Source organism: Podarcis vaucheri (assembly GCF_965113315.1).
Source record: "Podarcis vaucheri genome assembly, chromosome: 7".
Classification (NCBI taxonomy): Eukaryota; Metazoa; Chordata; class Lepidosauria; order Squamata; family Lacertidae; genus Podarcis; species Podarcis vaucheri.
Genome location: NC_138765.1, coordinates 13,354,237 through 13,381,518, shown reverse-complemented (window position 1 = coordinate 13,381,518; position 27,282 = coordinate 13,354,237). Strand labels below are relative to the sequence as shown.

Sequence of the window (27,282 nt, the reverse complement as noted above, 5' to 3'; positions counted from 1 at the left end):
ACCCCCCTGACCCTTCCGCCTCCTTGCGGCGGGCTTTGGGACCTGGCTCACTCTCCGGGCTGCTTACTGCGCCAGCTTCCGCTGCATTTGAACTTGGCGCGCGCGCCCAACTCTCTACCTTCCTCTTGATCGTTTCGTCGCTCCCCGAGGTGGGCGTGACTACTCCTGACTCATGCCCTCCCTCCTGCTGAAAGCCTCCGGAACCCGATGTCTGTTCCCCTTTCTCCCCGCTGCTCCCGGCTGGGCACGTGGGTCCCGATCTCCAACTGCTGCTCTCTGATCCCTCTCTGGACCCTTCTTCCTGGGGTGTCCCCCTGCTTTCCCCCCTTGCTCTGACCACTGGCGCTCCCTTCTGGGAATCCTCAGACTCACTGGACAGGCTCGGTGATCTCGGGTCGTCATCCCCACTCATCCTTCCTTCGTATTCCTCCCCCTCGCTCTCTGTCTCCTCCCTTCTCTGCGTCTCTGCTCCTGAACCCCTGACACATATACAGAGAATAAAATACAGTAACGATTCTGTGATGGAACCCAAATTCTACTTTCAGAGAAATTTGGTTGTGTCATTTGTGCAGAAAGCAACATTGCATGCATTGTTTTAAATGCTTACATAATTTATTATGTAGGATTTGAACCCATGACATTTGGCTACTAAAAATCCTGTTCACCACCTCCCCCTTTTATTTATTGAGAGTTAATAGACCAAGCGCTTCCATGCCTATTTCTGCAGAGTTAATTCCCCATGGTGCTGCTAATATAGGGGCTTTGTTCCTTGTTTTGTTGATGTTTTATTTCTTGTATTCAATAAAATATTGGTTCTGAGCTGGGTTCTGAGCCCAGTTGTGCTGTTTCATACTTATCACAGTGTGGCCCCAGGACTGCAGGATACACACTGTGCTGACGATGAGTTATGGATTGGGCTGCTTCCAGTTTTGGCAAGAACCAGAAGTACGGAAGGCAATAATACATATGTAGCATAGAGAGGTAATAATAATTAGGAATGAGATGTGGGTGCAGGCCAGAGAATAGTAATCTCTGCTTTTTAAGCATTCCCAAGTGCTTCCTTCATATTTCAGGTTATTTTCTACAGGCATGAGAGCTAGAACATTCCTTTTAAAAACGTGTCTTCTCTGCCTCTTGTTTTGTGCAGAATATCTATTTCTTTGCTTTTATGAGAAATCTGCAGGTACAGTGGATGACGTGTCCCCAGTTATAGTACAAACGTTTGAAAGATGTTTGACTCGGGATACATTTCCTCGGTGTACAAAAGTTAAGTGGGATGGGCATCCCTGTTCTGCCATTTCTGATTTGGTGACTTTGCCCAACTCTTCCCTCTTCAGTGCTTCAGAACCTGGTGAAGACCTACGTCAATGCTATCAACAGTGGGGATTTGCCCTGCTTGGAGAATGCCGTGCTGGCCCTGGCAGAGATCGAGAACGCAGCAGCCGTGTGTGATGCCATTTCCTGTTACGAAGAGCGGATGGGGCAGCGGTTGAACCTGCCCACGGGCTCCGTCAATGAGTTGCTGGCGGTGCACGCCGAGTGTGAGAGGGAAGCCACTGGCATCTTCATGTCCCGTGCCTTCGGTGATGAGTTGGTAAAAAAATCACAAGAGAAGCTTAAGGTAAATCTGTTCTCTTTTTTTAAAAAAAACAACTCCTCTGCCCCAAGGATAGACAATACTGGTCTGACTCTGTCGAGGGAGCTTCTTGTCTTCCTACATAAATGTTAATTGGCTGAAGGAAACATTTAGAAGAAAACAAGATCAGGAAAAAATAAATAAAACTTAGCAGAATAAACGCTTACCTAGCATAGCTCTGAGCATCACAGCTAGGAGGGTCCTCCAAAACTCGCACGGTTTTCTAAAAATCTCTCTCTTCAGAATGCGGACAGCCTCTTGTTATCCAAAGGCAAAAAGGAACATAGAAAGGTGGCATAAAACAGGCTGGTGTAAGCTAAGCTGATGTAAAGTTATACACCAAACTCCATTCAGCCATTGAGCTACTGCTTGCATAGCAATCTTAAGCCTGGCAGAGGGAGAACAAACCTTTAAAATAAGTGTTTGAACTGCACCATCCCCTTGGCCGTCTGAGTTTTCATTGGGGTTCCAGGTCACATGACTGAGCAGAATAGGCTTAGGACCCCCCTCCCGGTCCTGCCCCCACCATGCCCCTTAAATGCCCCCTTTTCAGGCTTTAGGCCAGCTCAAGATGTGAGTCATGGCTGAACCAGGATCAGGGGGATACTCTAGTGTATCCCCGACTGAACCAAGGATGAGGGAGCGAAGCCAGCATAGCCTGCTTGTGCGGGGAACTTCCTGGCTCAGCCAGAGATCCGCTGGATCCTAGCCCGTTCATCGTGGAGCATCTTGCTGTAGGATTGTTCGCTTAGTTACCTGTGAAAGACACATTCTCCAGATGAAATGGAAGACAAACACATATCCCAGAAGACTGGTAGGATTGCAATTTGATTGGGTACGCACTTAGTTTTAAACTTTAGGAAAGGTGGAGCCAGACAACTTAAACTGGCCTACATTTTAGAAATGCAGCCATTCTAGATCATTGGTGTCGTAGCTAGTTCACATGATTTTCGGTGGGAGTGGGGAGAGTAAAGTCAATTGAAATTTGTAGTGCGGTTTTGATGTGGCCTTGTTAGTAAGTCTTTCCACCGAAGAGGAAAAGCTTTTTCATCATTATTAACAGATCATCTTTCTGCCAATTTTCTGACTCTTGTAGCAAGAGCTGAAGCAGAAAAAGGAAGAATTCTGCAGGAAGAATGAGCAGGCATCTTTTGACCGCTGCTTTGCCGTGCTGACAGATCTTTCCCAGGAGCTAGAAGATGAGCTCCGGATGGGAATTTACTCTGTGCCTGGTGGCTACCAGCGTTATCTGAAGAAACGGGATGAAATAGAGAAGAAATACCACTTGGTACCTGAAAAAGGAATTCAGGTAGGGCAGGAAGCCAGCATTTCTGTGATATCCAAAGAATGAGCATTCTTATACTGACTGAGGACAGATCCAAACTTTAGACCTGGAGTGCAATACTGTGAATATTTTCTTGGGAGAAAGCCCCACTGAATTCAATAGGGCTTGATTCAAAGTGAATTAGTTTGTTCGTCTACTTACCAAAGTGAATAAACTCTGTTCAGTGAAAAATATATTAAAGTGGTTTACATAAAATAGCCTAGAAGACAAAGATCTCTTTTAAACTATGTGAGAGGGATTGTTGTTTAGTCGTGTCTGACTCTTTGTGACCCCATGAACCAGAGCACGCCAGGCACTCCTGTCTTCCACTGCCTCCCGCAGTTTGGTCAAACTCATGCTGGTAGCTTTGAGAACATTGTCCAACCATCTTGTCCCCTGTCGTCCCCTTCTCCTTGTGCCCTCCATCTTTCCCAACATCAGGGTCTTTTCCAGGGAGTCTTCTCTTCTCATGAGGTGGCCAAAGTATTGGAGCTTCAGCTTCACGATCTGTCCTTCCAGTGAGCACTCAGGGCTGATTTCCTTAAGAATGGAGAGGTTTGATCTTCTTGCAGTCCATGGGACTCTCAAGAGTCTCCTCCAGCACCATAAGAGAGGGATTAGGGACCACTATTATCAATTTCTCAGCACCTCATTAAGATACAATTTTTAATTTACTATACAACAATTTTTGTCCTTAATCACAATATATAATCTTGTCCGTCCCTCCATTATAGTGTAAAATGAATAACTTTAGCTCTCAATGTGTTATCAGGCAGACAGAGCTCTTGAAGTATTCCTGAAATCCAAGCAGACGGTGGCAAACTCTCTCCTTCAGATGGACCACGCCCTGACCGACAAAGAGAAGGAAATTGAAGGTGCATATCTAAGGCAATGAGTATATGTTATAAATTATATGTATTAGAAAGTAAACGTCCTGGCCTTCTCTGGCTGGGCTCTGAGTTCCCAGGGAAGGGTTACAGTTGTGGTACCTTTTTGCAGAATGGCATAACACAGGGTGAAGGGGAGATAGCGGCGAGGGATGGCAGCCCCCTCAGTATTCATGTTGTCTCTTTTCCTTCGCTGGCCCCCAGCCCAGCGCGCTCAGGTCGAAGCAGCCCAGCTGCAGCAGAAGCTGTTGGAGCAGGAGCAGGCCAGACTGAAGCAAATGATGGAGGATGAGAAGCGAAGCCACGATGAACAGCTCCAGCTGTTGAAGGAGAAGATGGAGAAAGAGAAGAAGTTGATGGAAGAGGAAACAGAAAAGATGATACGGCATAAACTCAAGGTAAAGAGAGCTGAGTCAGAGGCAGACTGACCCACTGGAAGATTCAATATTTAGGCCAGGGGTGGGGAGTCTGTGGTCCTCCAGATGTGGCTGGAGCCAACTCTCATCTTTCCCAGTCAGTATGGCCAGTGCTCATGGACCAAAAAAATCTGGAGGGTCCCATTTCCCCTGCTCCCCCTTTCTTCTTAGGATGATGCTTAGAAGCAGAACTCTTCCTCCATTCAAGGCCAAATCTGCTTCACAGACAGCCTCTTTTACCCTACTAAATGTCTCAATATAAACCATATATTCCCGGATATATCATCACCCTCTTTATACAGGCCACATAACCCTATGTCTTTCAAGCAAAATCAAGAACAAATTATTTAATGCTTTAAAGGTGATTGCCGTCACCTTGATTTGTGCCTGGAAAATCCCTAACTTAGGGAATCTGCTTTAAAATGGGCATAATATGCTCTTGCAGGCAAGAAGCCACTGATGGATGGTGCAGAATGAGGCAAGAAAGCTGCACTCTCAGCATGGTACCCTCCAAATGTTAGTGGCCTCCAGCTCCCATCTGCCTCAGCCAGTGATCATGGATGATGGGAGTCCATTAATATTTGTAGCTCTTATCTGTGAAGGTATGGGTCCAGCTGGGATTGGCTTGCCTGAGGACACAGAGCAGGATTAAGCTGAATTTTGTGTGTTGCGCATAGCCAAGCTCCTGTTGCTCTTAACCACGTCAGATTTTGCACAAATCCCTATATGCTCAAAATAAAAAAGCAGGTCTAGTTTGGAGACAGTTGGTTTTATGGGAGGCCATTTGGCAACACAGTGCAGTGGGAAATGCATTGGTTGGCAACGAAAACACAACTGCCACACAAAGTGGTCCAGGTCTGGCCTGATCCCATCCCTGTTCATAGATTCTGACCCATTTCTTATCCCTCCGTCAACTAAACTGTCTCTGTGTGCTTTTCAACTTCCCAGGAACAAGAGGAACTGCTGAAGGAAGGATTTCAGCAGAGGGCCAGTGAGAGGGAAGGTGAAATCCAACGTCTCAAAGAAGAAAATAATAACTCCAAGGTGGCCCTTGTGGTGTCTGCTGTAGAAAAATTGTTGTCAACTGCTGCAGCTGTGGGAACACAGTTCATGCAGTACAGGATGCAGAGTAACATTATTTCCAGTGCTCTAAATCAACAAAGGAGTGAAAGTGCACCACAGAGTGTAAAAAGCACACCAAGGAGTAAAAACCCACCCGAGAATGTAAGGAGCACACCAAAGAAAAAATAGTTCCAGCATGGGAATAAATGGGGCTAGTTGTTCTTAGTTTTCTGCTGGCTTCCCTATCTTATCACCACATCCACACCTTCACTGCAGTGTTATGTATAGATCATTGTTTGAAATTCGCCAAGTGCATTTTGCACCCGGTTACTGGCCACTTTGGGACCAGGTGAAGGTGGATGCCTGGGGATCCTTGGCTCTTGCCTGTTTTAAACATCCTGTAGAATTCTCTGTAATATTTTATCTGCACAATCAGAACAAATTTCAGGAACCAAAAAGTTGTATTGAAAAATATGACCTTTGAGCCTCCTGGCCCCAAAATGGCAACTAGACATTCTGTTTTTGGCGGCTGTAACCTGTTGGTATTTCCCACCTCCGATGCTGCAGATGAGATTGGTGTAAATCACATGCCTGTCTGGGAAGAGTGTGGGAGCAGAAGGCGGTCTTATCTCTTCCCCTGTATGTACTGTTTTAAGGAGCCATTTGGTGCCCAGCTTATATATCTGAGTTTCTAACTGGCTAGAGAACTGTGAATTGTTGTGTCCAACTTGTTTTCTTATATGCTATTTCTTTTCATGCATGCAAAGCTGTATAGAAAATAAATAAATGAAATAAATGGCCTGGTCTTTGCCTATAGCCTTATGATTTTATGCCTCTTCCAGCAAATCTTGCAGCCAAGCTGGTGCCAAACACATTGCTCTGCTTTCCTTTGGACCACATCAGTGAGGCTGAGAAGCAGGGTCTTGTCGTCTGGGCAGCCCAGGACCTTCATGCACACTGCCCAGGGTTGCATCGTGGAGAGGTCACTTCAGTGTTGCTAATGTAGCAAAAACAACACGGGAGGCAGCAGCTAAGTTACCGGTCTCTGCAGCCACAACCAGTGCTGTGATTTTCCAGCGGGTTGGCTTCACCCCCGGAGGTGCACTCCATTGTCTCATGAAATGTGGGGACATAAACATGATAAAAACTAAAAGGAAATACCCAGGTGTTCCTTTCAAGAGAAGAGCTATGTTTAAACACAAATCTGCATTTTCAACAAGGTAAACTAACACATAATGATATATGTATTGTGTTAATGCTCCCTTAGCCAACCATGGTCTGAATTCAGTGTTATGAGATATAGTGTAAGAATGCAGCCTGCCCTATGCACACTTACTTGAGAGTAACTCTGCTGAAATTAATATGACATCAGAATAGACACACTCAGTATTGCACATTTATTTATTTATTTTATTTGAAATTTACATATATCTGTTCATAAACTATATCACAGTGGTTTGCAGATTTAAAATACAACAACAACAACAACAACAACAACAACAACAACACAGTGCCCCATTGAAGCTGGATAATAAGAGAAAGAAACACAAAACAGCACAGGCCTGCTGAAATAAACAGGGTTATTGCTTTTCTTTTCTTATTTAGCCAGCAGGAAGGCTGTGACAGTAGAACCATTTCTTGGAAAGCAGTTCCTCTTATGACTTCCTCATTAGACAGAAGCTGGACCAAGCCATTGTTGTAAGTTCTTCCTATGAGGGAGGCTCATATGGGAGGAGACATTCCTTGAGGAAACCAGGCTGATCACCTTTTAAAAGTCATAATCAGCACTTCGAAGTGATTGCAGAAATGATACTTCACGCAGTGCAGATGGTTCAAAACAGGCAATGTGGTATTCAACAGCTCGTGCCAGTCAACAAGCAGGCTGCCATAACCTGCACTAGTTTGAAGTTTCCAATTGTCCAGCCTTGCGGTTATGTCCTGACTTCCAGGCCTCTTTATTTGGTCCTCAAAGCTCCACTGTGGACAGCTTCTGTAGTAAGCATAAGCCCTGAGGTATTGTTCCTTTATGCCTTGAGACTTAGGAGCTCCACTTCTGTTTCCATGGCCATCAGCAAAAACCTCTGTCTTAGCAGCCCCTAGAGAGACCAAGGAGCACACAGTCATTGTTCAACTGAGAAAACAGATGAGTGAGGGCAACAGATACAAACTCATGGTGGAATCAGGCCTGTCTTGGGTCATAAGGCCGACGTTGCCTTTGGTTACAAAATAAATGCAATTCTGGGCTGCATCAATAGGAGTATAGCATCTAGATCAAGGGAAGTAATAGTGCCACTGTATTCTGCTCTGGTCAGACCACACCTGGAGTACTGTGTCCAGTTCTGGGCACCACAGTTCAAGAAGGACACTGACAAACTGGAACGTGTCCAGAGGAGGGCAACCAAAAAGGTCAAAGGCCTGGAAACGATGCCTTATGAGGAACGGCTAAGAGAGCTGGGCATGTTTAGCCTGGAGAAGAGGAGGTTAAGGGGTGATATGATAGCCATGTTCAAATATATAAAAGGATGTCATATAGAGGAGGGAGAAAGGTTGTTTTCTGCTGCTCCAGAGAAGCGGACACGGAGCAATGGATCCAAACTACAAGAAAGAAGATTCCACCTAAACATTAGGAAGAACTTCCTGACAGTAAGAGCTGTTCGACAGTGGAATTTGCTGCCAAGGAGTGTGGTGGAGTCTCCTACTTTGGAGGTCTTTAAGCAGAGGCTTGACAACCATATGTCAGGAGTGCTCTGATGGTGTTTCCTGCTTGGCAGGGGGTTGGACTCGATGGCCCTTGTGGTCTCTTCCAACTCTATGATTCTATGATTCTATAAACATGCATTTCCCAGCATGCTGGAGAGGGGCTCCCTGAAAACACTATCCTAGCTGGAGATGATGATGATGATGATTATAAATTTTATATCCCACCCATCTTGCTGGGTTTCCTCAGCCACTCTGGGTGGCTTACAACATATATAAAAACACAACAAAGCATCAAATATTAAAAAACAAAATATCCTACACGGGCAACAAACAAACCAATAAATCAATAATAATAACAATAACAATAATAAACAGTTTACAGTTATACCCAAATTAAAATAACCGCCAATCCCAACAAAACATTTAACCAACATCAACCCGACAAAAACAAAACAGAGAAACCAAAATTGGAATCGTTTAAAACATTTTAGCCAATTGCCCCAACCCAAGAGCTGTTCCAGCAATGTCCCTCCAGCCCCCCAGGAGTCTCTTTTTGGAAGGACACAAAGTGGCTTCAAATCAGTGTGAAGATAAGTACAAATATGCATTCATGAATACAAGGGAATAATACAAAAATGAAATTAAAACAACAGTGACAATGTAAATGGAAAAACAATTGTACTGTGTATTTTGAGTCCATGGATCACAATAAAGGGTGTGTGTGTGTGTAAATAAAAAACAATACAGTGCCATGCATTCCGCTCATTACCTTGCGGAAATCCCTCTTTCTCCTTTCAGCCTCCTCTTTCATCTTCTTCATCTCTTCCTCCCACTCCTCCTTCAGCCGCTGGATGCCTTCCTCATTATGTCGCTTCTTATCCTCCATCATTTGCTCCAGGTTGGCCAGCTCCTGCTCCAAAAGCTTCTGTTGCAGCTGGGTTGCTTCAACCTGAGCACGCTGGACTGTGGTCCAGGGAAGAAACAGAGGTAGTGATTTGCTGGCAGTCAGATCAGGCATCCAAGGTGAATAATCTGGAGGAACCCTCTACGCTCATATGAACCTGGCTGGCTGTGTGCGCTATAATCATCTGCTCAGGCCTCCCTCTGGGGCTTGCCATTGCACTGGTGGATCTAGGCCAAGATTTCCCCAAGTGGCAGATCTTAATCCCCTGGGATCGACAGGAATGTACAGCAGGTAAATAAAGACCAAGGGGCAGAAAGGTGGTAGAAAAGGGCCTAGGAAAACACATGAGGTTTACAAGGTATAGAAAAAATAAATAGGAATTATTATCCCTAGAAATAAAGGGCATGGGTACAGGGTCCACCTTCCTTGCCAGTGAGGAACCCCTGAATTTAATAAGATGGCTCCACAATACAATAGTATTCTCAGAGCACACTGCATTATTGCTAAAAAGATCACACTTCAAAACGACCTTGACAGATTAGAGAACTGGGCCAAAACAAACAAGATGAATTTTAACAGGGAGAAATGTAAAGTATTGCACTTGGGCAAAAAAAATGAGAGGCACAAATACAAGATGGGTGACACCTGGCTTGAGAGCAGTACATGTGAAAAGGATCTAGGAGTCTTGGTTGACCACAAACTTGACATGAGCCAACAGTGTGACGTGGCAGCTAAAAAAGCCAATGCAATTCTGGGCTGCATCAATAGGAGTATAGCATCTAGATCAAGGGAAGTAATAGTGCCACTGTATTCTGCTCTGGTCAGACCTCACCTGGAGTACTGTGTCCAGTTCTGGGCACCACAGTTCAAGAAGGACACTGACAAACTGGAACGTGTCCAGAGGAGGGCAACCAAAATGGTCAAAGGCCTGGAAACGATGCCTTATGAGGAACGACTAAGGGAGCTGGGCATGTTTAGCCTGGAGAAGAGGAGGTTAAGGGGTGATATGATAGCCATGTTCAAATATATAAAAGGATGTCATATGGAGGAGGGAGAAAGGTTGTTTTCTGCTGCTCCAGAGAAGCGGACACGGAGCAATGGATCCAAACTACAAGAAAGAAGATTCCACCTAAACATTAGGAAGAACTTCCTGACAGTAAGAGCTGTTCGACAGTGGAATTTGCTGCCAAGGAGTGTGGTGGAGTCTCCTTCTTTGGAGGTCTTTAAGCAGAGGCTTGACAACCATATGTCAGGAGCGCTCTGATGGTGTTTCCTGCTTGGCAGGAGGTTGGACTCGATGGCCCTTGTGGTCTCTTCCAACTCTATGATTCTATGGTGCATAGGCGCAGTGTTTCACTTTTTAAATAATTGTTTTTGCAGCATCGAAGAAATAATCCCCACTGTCAGGGGACTGCCATCGGAACAGGGGAGGGAGGCAGGGGGGCTGTTGGGATACAGAGAGCCTCCGAAGCTCCTGAGGAGCAGTTCCTCTTCCAGTGGTGGGAAAAACCACACCTCCAGTAGAGAAGAGAGGGAAGGGGCCAGCCAAGCGAGGAAAGGGTGCTGCTGAGAGCCCCAGCTCCTCACCTCGCCAGGCTGGCCAGGAGGGACACACGCCACTTCCATCGCTCAGCTTGCGCAGAGGGGTGAAAGGCAAGGAGGGGAGGAGGAGGCTTGGGGTGCCAAAGTTCTTACGTTGGGGGAGAAGCCGGAAGGGGCCGTTCCCGGTTTCTGCAAGTGACTAAGACAGACATGAACTTTGTACATCTGCACTGTAAATCGTTTGCACAATAAAACCTGTAAAAGATAGGTCGGTGTCTTGCCTGGTTAGACACGAGCAACCATCATCAGCATCTGACACCCACACTGCACTTTCCCCTCATTTACATTCCTAAGAAGCAGTCAATTACAACTTTATAAACTCATCAAGGTGTCAGTGAACTCAGGGTTTGGGGAAACCCTAATCTGGACTTTTGAACAGGGTCCCAAACTTGGGTTTCCAGCTGGTTCTGGACTACAATTCCCATAATTGTAACCACTGGTCCTGCTAACTAGGGATGATGGGAGTTGTAGTCCAAAAGCAGCAGGGAAACCCTGCTTTAGAACCTCACCATGCTGTTATCTTCTAGACACCAATTAAAATCTTTGGTGTCCCCACACTTACAGTGGCATTTAATCTGTGGCATTCATAAATTATAATATAGTGCTTCTGTTTGCCCAAATCTGTACCTTCAATTTCTTTCTCTTTGCCACTCAAGGCATCATCCATGTGAAGGATAGATTTTGCCACCGTCTCCTTGGATTTCAGGAATTCTTCAAGAGCTCTGTCTGCCTGATAATACATTGGGAGCAAAAGTTATTAATTTTGCCAAAAGATGAGGAAACTGAATATGCTGTCCTATTGGGATTAAGTAAGCGAGTAGTTTATTGACACGCTGAGAAACTGATGTTGTTTACTCATTGAAAGATATATATCCAGCCTTTTAGAACAGAAGTCCTCACAAGGTAACGGAGAGAAATCATCACAACTAAAAACAACTATATCCCTTAAAATGAGCCAGAAAAGAACAGTAAAAATAACCCCACCAGTGATATAACTGTTAGGATTCTTGCCCTGTGTTTGCAGTCATGAGATTGTTGTCTATTACATGACAGTGTATGTTTTCATTCCACAGTGTGGGAAGTGACGGAGATAGGATGTTTTGGTATTACTGTGTTCCGTGAAGTGTCCTTTGTTCTTTCTCTTTGCTGCCTGATGAGAAAGAGGAAGGAGCTAAAGCAGAATGCTCCGAGTGTATTATATGTAAATGAAGTAGATTAGCCAAAATGCTGTGCTACTGAGTTCTGTTACGCAAACTGCAAATACTCTACAGGATCCCTGAGTGTGCTGATGCTTCTTGGTATCAGTCGCTGTGATGTTCTTGCTGAAGAAAGCTTTTGAAGCTCCCAAATGATCGACCAGGAGGGAGAGAACATGCCAGTTGGGCATGTGTCTCTGCCAGGGTCCTACACACGAGTAGGACGATCCTAACAATAATAATTGAAAAAAGTAAATAAAATGTGGATTGTCATTAAAAATGTTTCAAAGTACTTGTAAAACTCACTAAAGGACCCCTAACCATTAGGTCCAGTCATGGCCGACTCTGGGGTTGCGGCGCTCATCTCGCTTTATTGGCCGAGGGAGCTGGCGTACAGCTTCCGGGTCATGTGGCCAGCATGACTAAGCCGCTTCTGGCGAACCAGAGCAGCGCACGGAAACACCATTTACCTTCCCGCCGGAGCGGTACCTATTTATCTACTTGCACTTTGACGTGCTTTCGAACTGCTAGGTAGGCAGGAGCTGGGACCAAGCAACGGGAGCTCACCCCGTCACGGGGATTCAAACTGCCAACCTTCTGATCAACAAGCCCTGCAATGCAGGGGGTTGGACTAGATGATCCCCAGGGTCCCTTCCAACTCTACAGTTCTATGATTCTATGATTCTAAGCCCTAGCCTCTGTGATTTAACCCACAGCGCCACCCGCATCCCTCACTAAAAAGGGGACAATTTTCAGACACATTTGTGATTGCTATCAATCCTGCAATGAGAGGATTCCTCTTCAACCAGTTTAGTACCTTTGCATCTTTACCCCCAACTGGTGAATTCAGTGGGACATACTCCCAAGTAATCATGCATTAGATTGCACTGTAAGTCTGCCCTCAGTCAGCAACAGGATCCCCACCTCTCTGAGTGTCACAGAAGTGCTGCTCCTCCTGTCCTACCTGAACCCCTTTTCCATCAAATGCATCATACTTCTCCTTTATTTTGTTCATCTTGGCAAGGAAGCGCTTATAGCCTTCAGGCACTGCGTAAATCCCCTCCTGGATCTCAGATACCAGGTCTCGGGAAAGAAAGCACAGCACATCACGGCAGCGGTCCAAAGACACCTTCTCATTTCTTTCGCAGAATGCCTTCTTTTTCTGATTCAACTTATTCTACCGGACGAAAACAGAACAAAGCAGCAGAAAGATGACACGTTAGCAATGATGAAAAGTTTCCTCCCCAGTGTACTATACAATGGGAAGACATACTAAGGCCACATACTAATACGTTTTTATATTTGTTAGAAGCTACCCAGAGTGGTCGGGGCAACCTGGTCAGAAGGGAGGGGTACTGTTGTTGTTTACACTACAAAATTCAATCAGTGTGAGATTGACTTAACTGAAATAGTTATGTCAAGACACACAAACACCCCAAAATGTGGGAACTGTCTGCAACTGCAATAAATAATAATGTTTTACTTATATGCCACCCATCTACAGTAACCACTTCTGGGCAACTTCCAACAATTACGAAGTCACAGTAAAACATTAAACATTTGTTTTATAGCACCGATTTTTGTGGTTTTACTGCTTGTGTCACTGATCTTCTGTTGTGATTTTTAATCTGTGTTTTTAATGATAACGCTTAATTTTTATGTAAACTGTTTCGAGGTCGTATGTCACCAAAAGTGATGTATAAGCATATTAAATAAATAAATGGACATGTGCTAAAGTGCAGGCAGCTGAAAAGGCACTAAAGAGAACACACCTCAAGCTCCTCTTGAAATTGTTTAATGTTGTCCCCAAAGGCACGGGCTATGAAGACGTCAATGGCCTCCCTCTCACACTTGGCATGTGCCCTCAGCAGTTCTTCAAGAGTGTCGGTCGGCAGCAGCAGCAGCTGCTGCATCCGTTCTTCATAACAGGAAATGGCGTCATGCACAGCAGCTGAATTCTCGATCTGGGACAAGGCCAGCACTGCGTTTTGCAAGCAGGGCACGTCCCCACTGTTGATGGCATTGACATAGGTCTTTGCCAGGCTTGCGAGCACTGAAAAGGGAAAGATTGTTGAAGCCAAAGAATCAGAGGTAATAGACGTGGAATGCACGGCTTGATTAACCGCCTTACGTTGAGGAAGAATTTGCAGACCCAAACTGCCTTGAAGTGTCCGCCCACATCATCAAGAGAGTGAGGACCAAGTATTCTGTAACTCTTGTGTCATGCAAGAACAGGATCAGGATCTTGCACCTAACGTAGTATGAAGTAATCCCATTCGTTTTCAGAAGAAGGGCTCTAGCCTTCCTAGCTACAAATAAGAGCTTGAAGATGTGAAAAAGCAGAGGGGGATGAGGACCACCATTCAGTCACCATCTCTCATAGTTACTTTGCTCTGCTCTACTCCCCGCCCCCTATAAATCTCAGTCCTAATTGGATCCCTCTGTGCTGGACTCTGGTTCTTGGCCTTTGTGCTTCTTCTAAAAGTGAAACTCTTTTTTTAAAAAATTAAAAACCTACACTGAAAGCAGAATAAATAATGAAAAACAAACCAATTCATTTGATTTGCATAATTTATGCAACAGAATTTGTGCGTTCTTGTTGCAGAATGGGGAACCTGTGACCCTCCAGGTGTTGCTGGACTGAAACTCCATCACGCTTGGCCATTGGCCATGCTGACTGAGGATTTGGGGGGGCACAGATTCCCCACCCCTGCCCTAGGAACAAAGAGCAGGTTAGAGGGTGCTGCAGCAGACTGATCATTTCCAAATGACGAGGCAACAGTATAACAAAACAACTCATCATTTGGGATTAGCTAATCTGTCCATTTCAACTTTCCTTTGTTTCTCATCTCTCCACTCTTTTTCACCTGCTGGCAAAGGTGCTTTCAGCAGGCAATCAAGTGGGCCAGGGCAGAATCAGCAACTTCATACGGTTGGAGGGGGGAACCCCATTGGTTTTTGATGTTACCTGATCATAGCTGTTAACTTACAGATTTGAAAATAAGGGACCAGCAGCCTCGAAAATAAGGGATCAGCAGCCAAAATAAGGGATTTTCCAAGCACAGGTATGTTCAACATCTGAGCCCCTCTGAGCCAAAGGCAGAAAGCCCAGCCAGCAGCCAAACGAAGCCTCAAGCAGTGGTTCCCACAGCACAGCAACCCGGCAAAGGGGATGCAGCAAGGAAAACCACGTCACCTCTCCGCTGGGAAGCACTGAGCAAAGGAGAGTCCCCAGGCAACGCGGCCGATTTGATCGGCACAAGGCATGCAAGCTCCACCCTCCAGTCATTCTTAGACTCCTTATTGGGTGAGCAACGCAGCCAAGCAACACAGTTGGAGCCTCCCTCCTCTCTGACCGGCAGGAAGGGAGGGAGAGGAACTGCTTCCTTTGAAACCCAGGAAATTTAAGGGACATCATCAATAAGGAACAGCAGCGCTGGGATAAGGGACTTTCCCACCAAATAAGGGGCGGTTGACAGCTATGCACCTGATGCCTGCTGGACTGCTAACTTCAGCCATCTACAATGGTCAGGCCAACAGCTCCTTACACCTTCATGTTGTTCTGGTGACAAAGGGTCCCTCCACCACCAGTTTGACAGCTGTTATTGGCACCATAACGAAGCTGGGCAAAGCTATATTGGGCTTGATTCAAAGTGCAACACAGGTAATTGACCAACATGAAAGGGTTGAAGAGCACACATGAAGACCTCTGTGACATTGCAGCACAGTCAATACACTGCTCCTTATGGCTTCAATGAAAGAAAGCTTCCTACATCCCCCAAGCCTACAATTTTGCTGGAGCTTCCTTACTCGTTCCAGTCACAACTCGGTCTCCTGGGATCATCTTGGGTCGTGACGTCTCCCAGATGTGTTGGCAGAAATGAGCCATTGGTACTAAGAAATCTTCCTCCAAATCCTCTTCTTTCAGTTCCTCCAGCAGATGCAACTTCTTCCTGGTAGTTGGACGGTCAAATACGAAACATTTCCGTGAAGGAAAGAAACTGTGGATGCATGATCTGGCCATGTTGTGCTTCTGGATGTGCTCAGCATCACCTAGGAGAAAAGACGAAGAACGGGTGTAGGTATGGGGGGCGGTGCAGTTCTTTGTTAGTATTGTGCCGACCTAAAGTTCCAGAATGCACCTCTTGCAAAACAGTGACAGTCTGCAGGTGTCATTTGGTTTCTCTAATCCAGGTGTAGGGCATCTGTGGCCTTCCAGATGTTGCAGAACTACAACTCCCAGCAACCCCGGCAAGCATACTCTGTCATCAGTGGGTAGCGATGCCCAGAACACCTTTCAAAATAAAACAAAATCTCCCTGCTGAGCAGAAAACTCAATCGATTAGAAGGAGGTAAGTGGAAACAAGAAGGGCCAAGGAAGGATCTGTCCTGATGTTGCATTTGGTTTCGGCTACCGCACCTTGCAGAAATCTCAAGGCGTTTTCCAGGTACTTGTCTGCACTGATAGGGCGTCCGTTTAGCTGCAGCTGCAGTGTGAAATCCCGCAAGGCCCAGATGAAGTCTGGGAAGAATCGGCCAAATTCGGTGAAATTCTCCTCTTCTTGGCCATCCCCGGAGGGATATTTTGCTCTGATTGCTTTTGTCAGCTCGGTGACATAGCTGGGGCTTGCTAAGGAAAAAGGACTGCAAGGTTATCGTTGGGCTTTGCAGTCTGAACTTCTCCCAAGTCATGCATTGGCTGTGGGCACACAGTAGTGGTCTGGTGTTGCGCTCCAAAAGCAAGGAAGGATTGGACTCTGATTAATAAAATACACACGAGGCTTGACCAGAAAGACTCTGGGATGAAGCGCCAATAATAATCTGTCCACCCCTTGGCCCAGGTCGTTTTATTCACAAAAGAACTTTTTACACAGTGTTTGTAAGAACCAATCAGATTTTCTCTGAGCATTTAAAAAACCCTCACATGGGACCAGTGGCGTAGCGTGGGGGGTGCCAGGGGTGCCGGCCGCACCGGGCGCAACATCTGGGGGGGCGCGAGTCCAGAGGGAAGGGACAAGTTCCTTCCTCTGCCGGGCTCCCCGCCGCCACCGCCAGCCTTGCGCCCTAGCGCGCCGCGCCCCCGCCACCGCTGCGCTCCACTCACTGCTCGCAGGAGCAGCCGCTGCAGCAGCGCCGACGCCGCCACCGACGCCTGGCCGGGCACGGGCAGCCTCCGCACCCCGACGCCGACGCCATCCCCTCGGCCCAGCCACAGGCGGCAGCTGCTTCTGCCGACTGGGAGGGAGGAGAGCTCTGAGGGGCCTCGCCGCGCCCTGTGCTCCCCAAAACCCTCTGAGAGGAAGCCAGCAGGCGGGCGAGGGTCTCCCGGCAGAAGGGGGCGCCGCTGGCTCCGGCTCTCAGCCGCGGGGGGGGGGGCGAGGACGGAGCACGGCTGGAAGCCCCCGGACCCGGCCGGGAGGAGGAGAGGCACTCGCCAAGCCCGGATCTGGAGCTCCACCTACAGCCCAAGGAGAGGAGGGGGCGGGGAGGTGCCCAAGGGGAGGGGGCTTCGGCTGCCTCGGCCCGCGGGGGCTCCGCAAATAATAAATTCAATAAATTCCTGCTGAGCCTTTTGGGGGGTCCTTGGCTCCTTCGCTCGCCCCCAGCCCCAGTGGCGTAGCGTGGGGGTGCAGGGGGGCCGGGCGCAACATCTGGGGGGGGCGCTCGCACTCGAGTGCTAAAATCCACGGGTTAGGGGGCGCAAATTACTTGCCTTGCCCCGGGTGCTGACAACCCACGCTACGCCACTGCATGGGACAAAGTCAGATCAGAAGAAATCCTTCTAACTACAAAGAAACTACCATATTTCCTACTTGAGTATGCATACGTAGTTCAGAGTAAATAAAATAGGAATCAAGGAGGAATGCCTTTAGCAAACGCCGGAGGTCATAAACAGCAGGAAAGGAAGGGTGGCAAGGAAAGATAGGCATCTTTATCATCTCCTTGTGAACTCTCCTCCTGGCCCTTAGATTAACAAAACTAACAAAAGCTACTTTCTGTCTTTATGACCCAGGATGCCTGGTGAACAGCTGGCCTGTGTTTAGAATGCGTGCCTGTCAGTTGTAAAGAAAGAAAATGGCAGAGGTGCAGAGGCTTGTGGGATTTGATCAGAAATTATTGTCAATGAATCAAGCCCAGTCAAAGCCATGCTTTCATCGCTGACACAATGGCATGCTCCATTTTTCATAATTCCTCACAGCAATCCCATCTGACCCCCACAGTCTGGGCAAGGCTTTACGGCTGAACCTGGCCCTAACCCCTCCTGGCATATCTTGCTTTACACATTAGGGCCCATTCCCATTCCTGCTTGCTTCTGGGGTTCCTAGATGCCCTTCTTCAGCTGCCTGCCAGTGAAGCACACTTCAGGGAGTTCCCAACAGGAACTGCAGCTGAAGGTGAAACTACAGGACCTTAACTGTGTAGCCCTGCCATTTAATGCAAGGTGTGCCACTCACACACAAATTGTCAGTGCAGTGTGAAAGATACAGATCAGGATCCTGGGACAGGAGACATTTAACCCTTTGCTCTCCCTGCAATCCCAGTCTTGACCAGGAGCCTCATACCTGCAATAAGCACTGCAAAATAAAGTGGGGCAAAGATCCAAGTCATTTCAATGGTGCCTTTTTGCCATGCAAATTGTGATATGCCATAGAATCATTGAGCTGGGACGGGACCCCAAGGGTCATCTAGTCCAACCCCCTGCAATGCCGGAAATTCAGCTAAATGCATGACAGATGCTTAAAAACATAGAATCATAGAATCATAGAGTTGGAAGAGACCACAAGGGCCATCGAGTCCAACCCCCTGCCAAGCAGGAAACACCATCCAAGGAAGGAGAGTCTATAACCTCGTGAGGAGGGAGACCGTTCCACTGTCAAAGAGCTCCGACAGACAGAAAGTTCTTCCTGATGTTAAGTTGGAATCTCCTTTCTTGTAACCTGAATCCACTGGTTCGGGTCCTAGCCTCTGGAGCTGGAGAAAATAAGGTTGTCCCCTCTTCCGTGTGACAGCCCTTGAGAGATCTGAAGATGGCTTTAGTATCTCCTCTCGGTCTCCTCTTTTCCAGGCTTTTCGCACCCAGATCCTGATCCAATCTGAATCAGGACCACAGCAGGAGTAACCGGTTAAAGCCCTTGGCTCCTCCGTACTGAAGTCCTGTTCTGGATTGGGACACCAGGCAGGTGCTTGTGGTGGGTTTTTTTGTGTGGAGAATGAGGACCCTATACTCAACTATCCAGTTGAGTTCATGGGTGGTCTTACCCTCATCTATTCATTCCGAAAGCACAAACCCAGGGATGGGTGGACATTTGGCCCTCCAGATGTGTCTGAGCAAACAACTCCCATCCTGGGGCTGATGGGAGTTGGAGTCCACCAACACCTGGAAGACCACAGGCTCCCCATCCCTGCTCTGCCCCAGTGACCTGCTCACCTGATTCTTGGCAGGCTGGCTGCCCCACCCCCATCAGCTACATGCCCTGCATGTTTCCTTGCCCCCCCCCCCGCACTCCCCCAGCACTTTGTGTTCCAAGGCAGACCTGGAAAGGGAAGGTTTGCTCCACTTGCGACTACACCAAAAGCTTTCTCCCCCCAGGAAGTGCTGTCCTACACAGACATCCAGCTGCCTTCCCAATCTGGGGGGGGGTGGTTGGAACTGATGGTGCCCCCCAAAGGATACTGGAGCTTCTCCACGGCCGTTTCGTCAATGGTGCCCATGCTGTTATACACCAGGGTGCTGCTGAGAAGAATGGCCAGGGCAAAGACCCATGAATCCTTCTCCATGCCTCCCTGAAACAGATACAGATATTTTTTAATTCTTCTCATCCCAAGCCTCTGATACCCGAAATCCTGATGCCCCATTCTTATCTGCAGCTTTTTCCTCTGGGACCTGCATGTGCAAAGCAGCTGCTTTGAGATTTGTGTTGCTGCTTCTGTTGCACTAGGCGAAGTCGTTGTCTAAAATGAATGCAAACCGTGACTTGCTCGCAGTTGTTCAGACTGCGTTTGGAAGGCTTGTGGTGCTTAGCAGTTGTGCGCATTTCACAATTGTGGGCACGTGCCCCAGGAAGAGCCAAAGCATATTTATTTATTTTATATTACTGTGTATATCGTGCCACTCAATCCTGCACACAGCCCCCAAAGTGGGCTTGTAACAGAATTTGGTATTGGGCACAGGAATCAAGCACATTTTTACTTAAAATGTCGAAGCCAGCTTCTAGCCCCTAAGGCAAGAGTAAGGAACCTTTTTTCATATGAAGAACTGCTGACCCACAGCAAAAATCAATTGGGGGAAGCTGTCAAAAGGGCACAGAGCTAGACCCCAAAGTAGATACAGTGGTACCTTGGTTTGCATACGTCTTGGTTTGCATACGTTTTGAATTACAAACACGTCAAACCCGGAAATGCGTGTTCCGGTTTGCAACCTTTTTTTGGATTACAACCCGTGGTTTTTTTCCGGATTACGAACAATTTTTGGGGGGGAGGCCCCATTGACAAAAGTGCACCTTGGATTACAACCTGTTTTGGTTTACAAACAGACTTCCCAAACGGATTATGGTTGTAAACCAAGGTACCACTGTATTGGCAAAATTTTCCAGCATGACAGGGTTGCATAGTGCAGTGGTTTTCAACCTTGAATGATGGTCGGGGTGCTGCGGGCAACACTGACCTCTGCCCCTCTTTCCTTCCCTCCCTCCTCTGATGCCCTCTTGTTTCTCTGCCTCCCAAAGGCTTGCACATCTGCTTGTTGCAGCAGCCCTGGCTACAAGCTCCACAGGTGAATGGTGCCTCTGGGACTGGCCATGGGGTCCTTCCCAGGCTCCTGTGGGGCAGTGTGAGGACAGGGGGCAACTCAGAGACCGGGGCGGCAGCTGCCCAGAGGACTCCCAAGGAGACAGGAGAAGAGATAGGCTGAAGGAGGGTGTTCCTACAAGGGAGGGTGTTTGAAAAGGGGTGTGGGGCTGCCAGTTCTGCAGGCCAAGGGATGACATAACTGGGCTCCTGAGCCCCACTAGGGTGCCACAGAAATAATGTACTTGGTCAAGGTTGCTGTGGACTCAAAAAGGTTGAAAAGCTCTGGCATAGTGCTTTCTCTCTGTGCAGCATCCTGTCTCATTCTCTCTCACTCACACACACATACACAGAGACATGGGTCCTATTTAGGTGGCCCGGAAAGCAAGAGCAGACCCTTTACCTTCCCATGTTTCGCTAGCAATGAAGTAAGAAAGGGACCTTTCTCCTATGGGACGCAGAATGCTGAACTCACAAAGTTTGGTTATTCTGCCCCCTTTACTGTCACCTGATAAATCTTCTTCTGCAGCAGCTTCTAATTTATCTGCTACACAGCATTTTCTGTTCTTAATCTTGGCTCTTTCAGGTGTTAATTCGAAGTATTGACTGTCAAAATTATATATTTTTTACAGATTTGATCATATTTCTTGATTAATAGTGATATCGTGTCCTTATTCATTTTGAAAGCTCCCTTGTTTGCCTCTGTTTTTATGCATTCATACATAAAATGTTCTGAAGGTTGAAATAATAATATAATATTGTGGGGTTCCATCAGTGTCGCATCCACTGACCACCTGCACCAAGACCTCTCTAGTTTCTACATTTTAATAAAGATTAGCCATAGGGTTTTAAAAGATTTTCCCCCTCCAGAATCTTACTTTTTCCTACTACAGTGGAACCTTGGAAGCTGAACACCTGTAAACTCAAAAGTTTCAGTTCCCGAACAATTGAAAACCGGAAGTGATTGTTCTGGTTTTTTAATGATTTTCGGAAGCCAAACGTCCGGCGTGGTGACCGCAGCTTCCGATTGGGTGCAGGATTCCATCTGACTTCCAGGTACGTCTGATTCTGAGATACAAAGACATTCCCAAACGTGACACAGGGATGTCAGATAATTCACATAGATATCATCCCCCACTGTTGGCCACCAGCTCAACATATTTTGTCACGAGGCTCTTTTGAAAGTGCTAGTCCTCCACAGCCCCCCCCCCCAGCTGCCATCTCCCCCAGCTCACCTTCTGCACATCACCCAACCCTTCTGTGTCCAGTAACACCAGGGTGAAGTCAGGCCTCTTGGGATGAGGGAGGCACCACATCCAGATTCCCTTGGTCTGCGCCTGCACTGTGGTACCCAGACAGAAACCTGAGGAAGGAGCAGACAATGATTCCCATCAAGAAAATGAGAGCTCCCAAGGCTTTGATCCTTTGCACAGTTCCTCGGGATTTAGCCTCATTGAACCCAACGAGGCTCACTTCTGAGGATCAGGCTGCAAGATCACTTTACTCCCTAGGCTATTTTGGCTTAAACCCAGAATATGTATCCCACAAGAAACAAAGTAGATATGTTGGGAAAGAAGCCAAGTGTGTGTAACCCCATTTACTTATATTGATGCTCCTTATTACTCTCGCCTGTTGAAATTTAGACTGGAAGCTCCCCAGGGCAGGGACCTACTGACCATTTCATCTGAAATGCACCATGTACATTGATAAGTCTATATAAATATTCCACCACAGCCATTACTCCTCTGTCTCTATGCTTCTCCCTAGGCTAGGCAGAAAACTCAGAGGCCCTGAAAGCCGATTCCAGCTGTAGCAGACGTCATTGCTTTGCTCCAAACAGTGCTGGATTAAGGGTGGTGAAAGTGGTTCCCCTGCACAGGGCAATGAACCGAAGGGGTGCAAAATTGTGAAGCTCCAGAATTGAGAAGATCTGTTTTGGGGCACCAAATTTTAGCCTCGCTCAGGGAGGCCAAAATATTATTGAAGTCTGCCCTTGCTCCAAAGAGGCCTCATGCAAAGCTACTAGACTCCAGCCCTTCCCTTGAATAATGAGGATTATTCATGAAGCCAGTCACCTTTTCTCTTGCCGGCAAGCCTGTTCATGAGATAGGACTTGCCAGTGCGGTACAACCCCGCAATGGCCACCACCACCACTGGCTGGCAGATCCTGGCAAGCACCTCTGCAGCCTCCCGGTTCACCACAAGCTTCCCGTCCGGCATGTTCTCAATTAAGCAAACAGGAGCCGCCATGTGGACCTGCCCTGGGGCCATCGTGCAAAAGATGATGGGTCTGCAAAAGGAAAACAGAAAAGCTCACAACACAGTGGAAACTCAAGTGTGTCTCTGCCTATTAGTGAGCCAGCATTTCCCAAACTTGGGTCTCCAGCTGTTTTGGGACTACAGTTCCCATCATCCCTGACCACTGGTCCTCCTAGCCGGGGATGATGGGATTTGTAGTCCAACAACAGCTGGAAACCCTGGAGTGAGTGAATAAGTGAAACCTGACTTGGCAGGGCAAGACGTTAGGAACAGCACAGATCACGTTGCCCAGATCACCATTCTCAGGATAGCTGTGACAAGTCTACACCTGTTCTAGAGGCTCGAGGTCCTTGGCATCAGATGCTGACACTTGCTATGCAGGGGAGTCTTGCCTATAGAGGCTAGTGGCGCAGGATGCCAGGGAAGAAGCTGAGGCTGGACGCAGCGCCTCCCGGCATCAGCTCGCTGCCCTCGCCCATCTCGTTGAAGCAGCACCGCCTGGAGCCTCCGCCTCTTCCTCGTTGGAGGGATCTTTGCACCAGGCATCAGATATACTTAAGACGGCCCTGTTGCTATGCACCATGCCCAGTAGTGTAAATATACTGGGTTGGTTAGAAGTTAAAACATTTCCTTATTTTTATCATAGCAGAATAGACAGAAGAGCAAAAGCCTATTTCTTGAAGGTGAATGACTGCCACCTTTTATTTTATGTTTATAATCAACATTTTTTTCACATTGCTGATCAATTAGCCGGAGGGCTGTGTATAGAATTACAATCTTTTAAACTGATTTTGGGCGGAAATTGATCCAATATGCAGGCCCTTTTTTTTAAGTACAGTATATGAGTCCAACATATCATTTTGTTAATACAATAAAATACACTCTTCCAGTCTGATATATGTTACAAAATCAAACTAGAAAAAGGGAAGTTTTAAGATCTTTATCAGAGGCATGTGCTCTCATAACACAGAAACATTTTTTTAAAAAATGGAGTCAAGGTTTTCCTTCCAATACACTTCTACCAGTGCATCAGATTTGCAGATTGACAGCAGGATTCTTGCAAAGCTTACTCAGAAGTAAGGCCCACTGCTTTCAAGGAGGGAATACAAAGTGTGTTCAGGCTTGCAGCCTTCCAGTGCAATCCTATATATATATATCTGTATTCAGAAGTAAGGACTGTGTAGAATGCTTGCACATTACTCCCATATACATTTACACGGGAATAAGCCCCGCTGAATACAGTGGAGCCCATTTCTGGGTAGACCCAGATGGTGCTATTGATAGATTTACTGTATTAGCATGGGAGAGCAAAGTTCACTTTAAACCCTTTTCTAAAGAACTGCGCACTTCCGATTTCGCCCTTGCAAAGATGGGGGGGGCGCGGAAAGGCTGACAACCCTTCCCCTGCTTGCCAGTTGCTTTCCCACAAAATCACCCCCCTCCACTTTCCCACCCTCGCCGGCCAAATTCCAGCGCCTTGACAGCAATGAACCGATCGGTTTCGCACCTTCTTCCCGGAAGGCTCGGGTTACTCGCTCTGGATCTCTTTCTTCGAAAGCGCCCCTCTCTCTTCCCGACCTGGATCTGCAAAGATCCAGCGCTAGCAGCAGCAGCAGCAGCAGCAGCAGCAAAACCTCGAAGGAGACGGCGAGGAAATCGGGCTCATTTCGCGAGGACGGCGCAGCAGCTCCGGCTCGGACGGTTACGAGCTTCAGCCCGAGCCCAAAGGAAGGTGGCACCGGACGGGCGGAGCAGAGGGCGAGGCTCCAAAGTCAAGGCAGAAAAGCCCAGAGATTTCCTCGAGCAGAATTTCTCCTTTTTTTTTTTTGCTAGAAGCCCCAAGATCTGCCATTCCGAACCTGGTGCAAAGAAACCTTAAAAAGGCAAGGCACTTAGCATTAAAGAATGCCGAGCCCAGACATATATTACACCCCGCTCACCAGCGGAAGGTCTCCAGGCGTCTTCTTTCAAGTATATTAAAAACACGTTCGAAGGGATGTCTGAACCTCTCCGCCCCACCCCGCTTCTAAGACAGGGCTCGGCAACCCAGCGGCCCCCCTCCCCAATGTTTTGGACTCGGAAGTTCATTCCCCGCCCCCCAGCACCTTACAGTTAGTTATCCTGGCCGGGACAGGCAGGAGTCCAGCAAAATCTGGACAGAGCCAGATTTTTACTTTAGACCAGTGGTTCCCAACCTTTTTTTGGCCATGCCCCACGTAAACATCTCTAAAATCCTGGTGCCCCCCCCCCACGTACAATTCGTATTATTCAAAAAGTGAACTCCTATTCACGTAGAAGAAGCCTAAACGGCTGTTAATAACTCGTTCTCAAAATGCACCCCCTTAAAAATCAAATTGCCCCCCTGTTTAGACAAAGGGCGAGTGAGGGGAGACGTGCTAGAAGTTTGCAAAATTACGCATGGCGTGGAGAGAGGAGATGGAGACAAGTTTTCACCCTCTCTCATAACCCCAGAACTCGTGGACATCCCAAGGAAGCTGAATGTTGGAAGATTCAGGAAGGATAAAAGGAAATGTTTCTTCGGGCAGCGCATAGATAAACTGTGGAACTCACTGCCGCGGGAGGCAAGGACGGCCACCGATTTGGATATGGCTTTAAAGGAGGACGAGACCACGTAGAAGGGGGCCAAAGGCGGCAAAATGCTCCTGAATCCCAGCTGCCTGGAACTGTTCCATCTCCTGAGAACAGGAAGCTGCATCCAGCCTCATGGGCGCCGCCAACAATGCGCCGCTTCCTGGCCAAGGGGGCGGGTTGGGCGGGAACGTGAGATTGGCCTGTCTGGGTGGCGAGATAGCGCAGGATCGAAAGTGAAAGCAGGCATCCAGCTGCCTCTTTCCTTCCAAGGCGAGCGGTTCCAGGAAATCAGCGCTTCTCACTCCCGCCTCGATAAAGATCTCCCTGGCAACCGTGAAGACGAGGAAGAACCCTCCCGTCTCCAGACAAAAATAGGGACTTTTTTCTGAATTCCCCTTGCAGCACTTTGATCCCAAACCGAATAAATTCCTGCGCAAAATGACTCGTTTGTGTGCGTTGCCCCGGGAGTGGGGGGGGGGGGCTGGGCATCGAGTGGCTAGGTCGTTTTAAATTCTATTTTCTTTCGCCCCCCTCCACGGTGGGGGAAAGGCATTTGTGAGATTTTTCTGCCTCAGGGGCCAAATGAACTTGATTGGCCTTTGGTCTGAGTGGTGGAAAACCACCTTTTGCAGTTCCACTTCAGGCAGCAACATTTGGGCGGATGGGCTTTGAGCGTGCGTAAGAATAATCGAATGGTGGAGTTGGAGCCCTGCAGTGCAGGAATCTCGCTAAAGCAGCCATGGCAGATGGGCATTCAAGCTCTCCTTAAAAACCTCCAAGAAGGAGAGTCCAGAGGTCTGAGAAACGGTTCTGGAGATAGTTTGTGGGAAATGCCCAAATACCTCTTCTGAAAAATGCCAAAATATGTACCTGGCAATACTTCTATTAGTAAAGGTAAAGGGACCCCTGACCATTAGGTCCAGTTGTGGCCGACTCTGGGGTTGCGGCGCTCATCTCGCTTTATTGGCCAAGGGAGCTGGCGTACAGCTTCCAGGTCATGTGGCCAGCATGACTAAGCCGCTTCTGGCGAACCAGAGCAGCGCACGGAAACGCCGTTTACCTTCCTGCTGGAGCGGTACCTATTTATCTACTTGCACTTTGAAGTGCTTTCGAACTGCTAGGTTGGCAGGAGCAGGGACCGAGCAACGGGAGCTCACCCCGTCACAGGGATTCAAACCGCCAACCTTCTGATCAGCAAGTCCTAGGCTCTGTGGTTTAACCCACAGCGCCACCCGCGTCCCTCTAAGCTAGCCCAAATGTCACAAATTGGTATGTGAACTTGAGTTTTCCAGAACATTTGGTAATTGAGGGTGAACTTGGCTGACATATAGTGGTACCTTAGTTGACAAACGTAATCCGTTTCGGAAGTGTGTTCTTAAACCAAAGCGTTCTTAAACCAAGGTGTGCTTTCCCATAGCAGCGGGGAACTCAGTTTCCAAATGGAACACACTCAACATGTTCTGCTTACAAGGCAAGTTCACAAACCAAAACACCTACTTCCAGGTTTGCAGCATTCTTGATCCAAGTTGTTCATAAACTAAGCTGTTTTTAAACCAAGGTACCACTTTATGTGGAATACCTAGTCGACAGTGCCGTTTCCCCATAAAAATAGCTCAAAAACGGCATTTTGTTTTGCCAAGAAAAGCTCAACAACTTTTCTGTCGGGATTTTCAGTTTGAAATATGTCAACCTTATCAGATATGGGGTCTTCAGGTTCCCCCCTCCCTGACTGGTGTTTTATTTGTGGGTGTATCCTGCAATGTGCTCTCTACACTGTAAGAGTGCATTCGTGACAGATACGTCCTGCTCTGCTTCCTAGTGCTTCCACATTATTGCTGCCTGGAGGAGCTATAGCGCAACAAAAGTGGGACAAAAATAAACCACAGCAATGATTATATGTATTGCTGGATATATTAC

General features: G+C 47.5%; 3 protein-coding genes across 5 annotated transcripts in view; 1 reads left to right on the top strand and 2 right to left on the bottom strand.

Moving 5' to 3' along the window:
- Positions 1-6,141, top strand: part of LOC309537714 (guanylate-binding protein 1-like) — a 39,569-nt gene extending 33,428 nt beyond the window's left edge. For both annotated transcript variants that reach the window (XM_082232666.1, XM_082232665.1), the window contains exons 7-11: positions 1,338-1,621; positions 2,733-2,945; positions 3,733-3,835; positions 4,052-4,245; positions 5,212-6,141. In XM_082232666.1, the coding sequence (XP_082088792.1) occupies positions 1,338-1,621; positions 2,733-2,945; positions 3,733-3,835; positions 4,052-4,245; positions 5,212-5,514 (1,097 nt within the window). In that variant the 3' untranslated portion in view covers positions 5,515-6,141. The remainder of the gene's footprint in view (positions 1-1,337; positions 1,622-2,732; positions 2,946-3,732; positions 3,836-4,051; positions 4,246-5,211) is intronic.
- Positions 1-24,910, bottom strand: part of LOC309537715 (guanylate-binding protein 1-like) — a 70,535-nt gene extending 45,625 nt beyond the window's left edge. Inside the window, exons 1-2 of one of the 2 annotated variants that reach the window (XM_082232668.1) lie at positions 24,714-24,739; positions 24,281-24,632 (exon numbers count right to left, since the gene is read on the bottom strand). The gene's annotated coding sequence lies outside the window, so the exon portion shown is untranslated. Of the gene's footprint in view, positions 1-24,280; positions 24,633-24,713; positions 24,740-24,883 lie in introns of those variants that run through there. The other variant, XM_082232669.1, reaches the window with a different exon arrangement.
- On the bottom strand, positions 6,558-16,055 carry LOC309537731 (guanylate-binding protein 1-like). Its single transcript, XM_082232706.1, has 6 exons — positions 15,538-16,055; positions 13,500-13,780; positions 12,692-12,904; positions 11,159-11,261; positions 8,795-8,988; positions 6,558-7,421 (listed from the first exon to the last, which is right to left on the bottom strand). The coding sequence occupies exons 1-6, from the start codon at positions 15,749-15,751 to the stop codon at positions 7,350-7,352; spliced, it is 1,077 nt and encodes a 358-aa protein (XP_082088832.1). The 5' UTR covers positions 15,752-16,055; the 3' UTR covers positions 6,558-7,349.
- Positions 24,911-27,282: the final 2,372 nt, after the last annotated feature.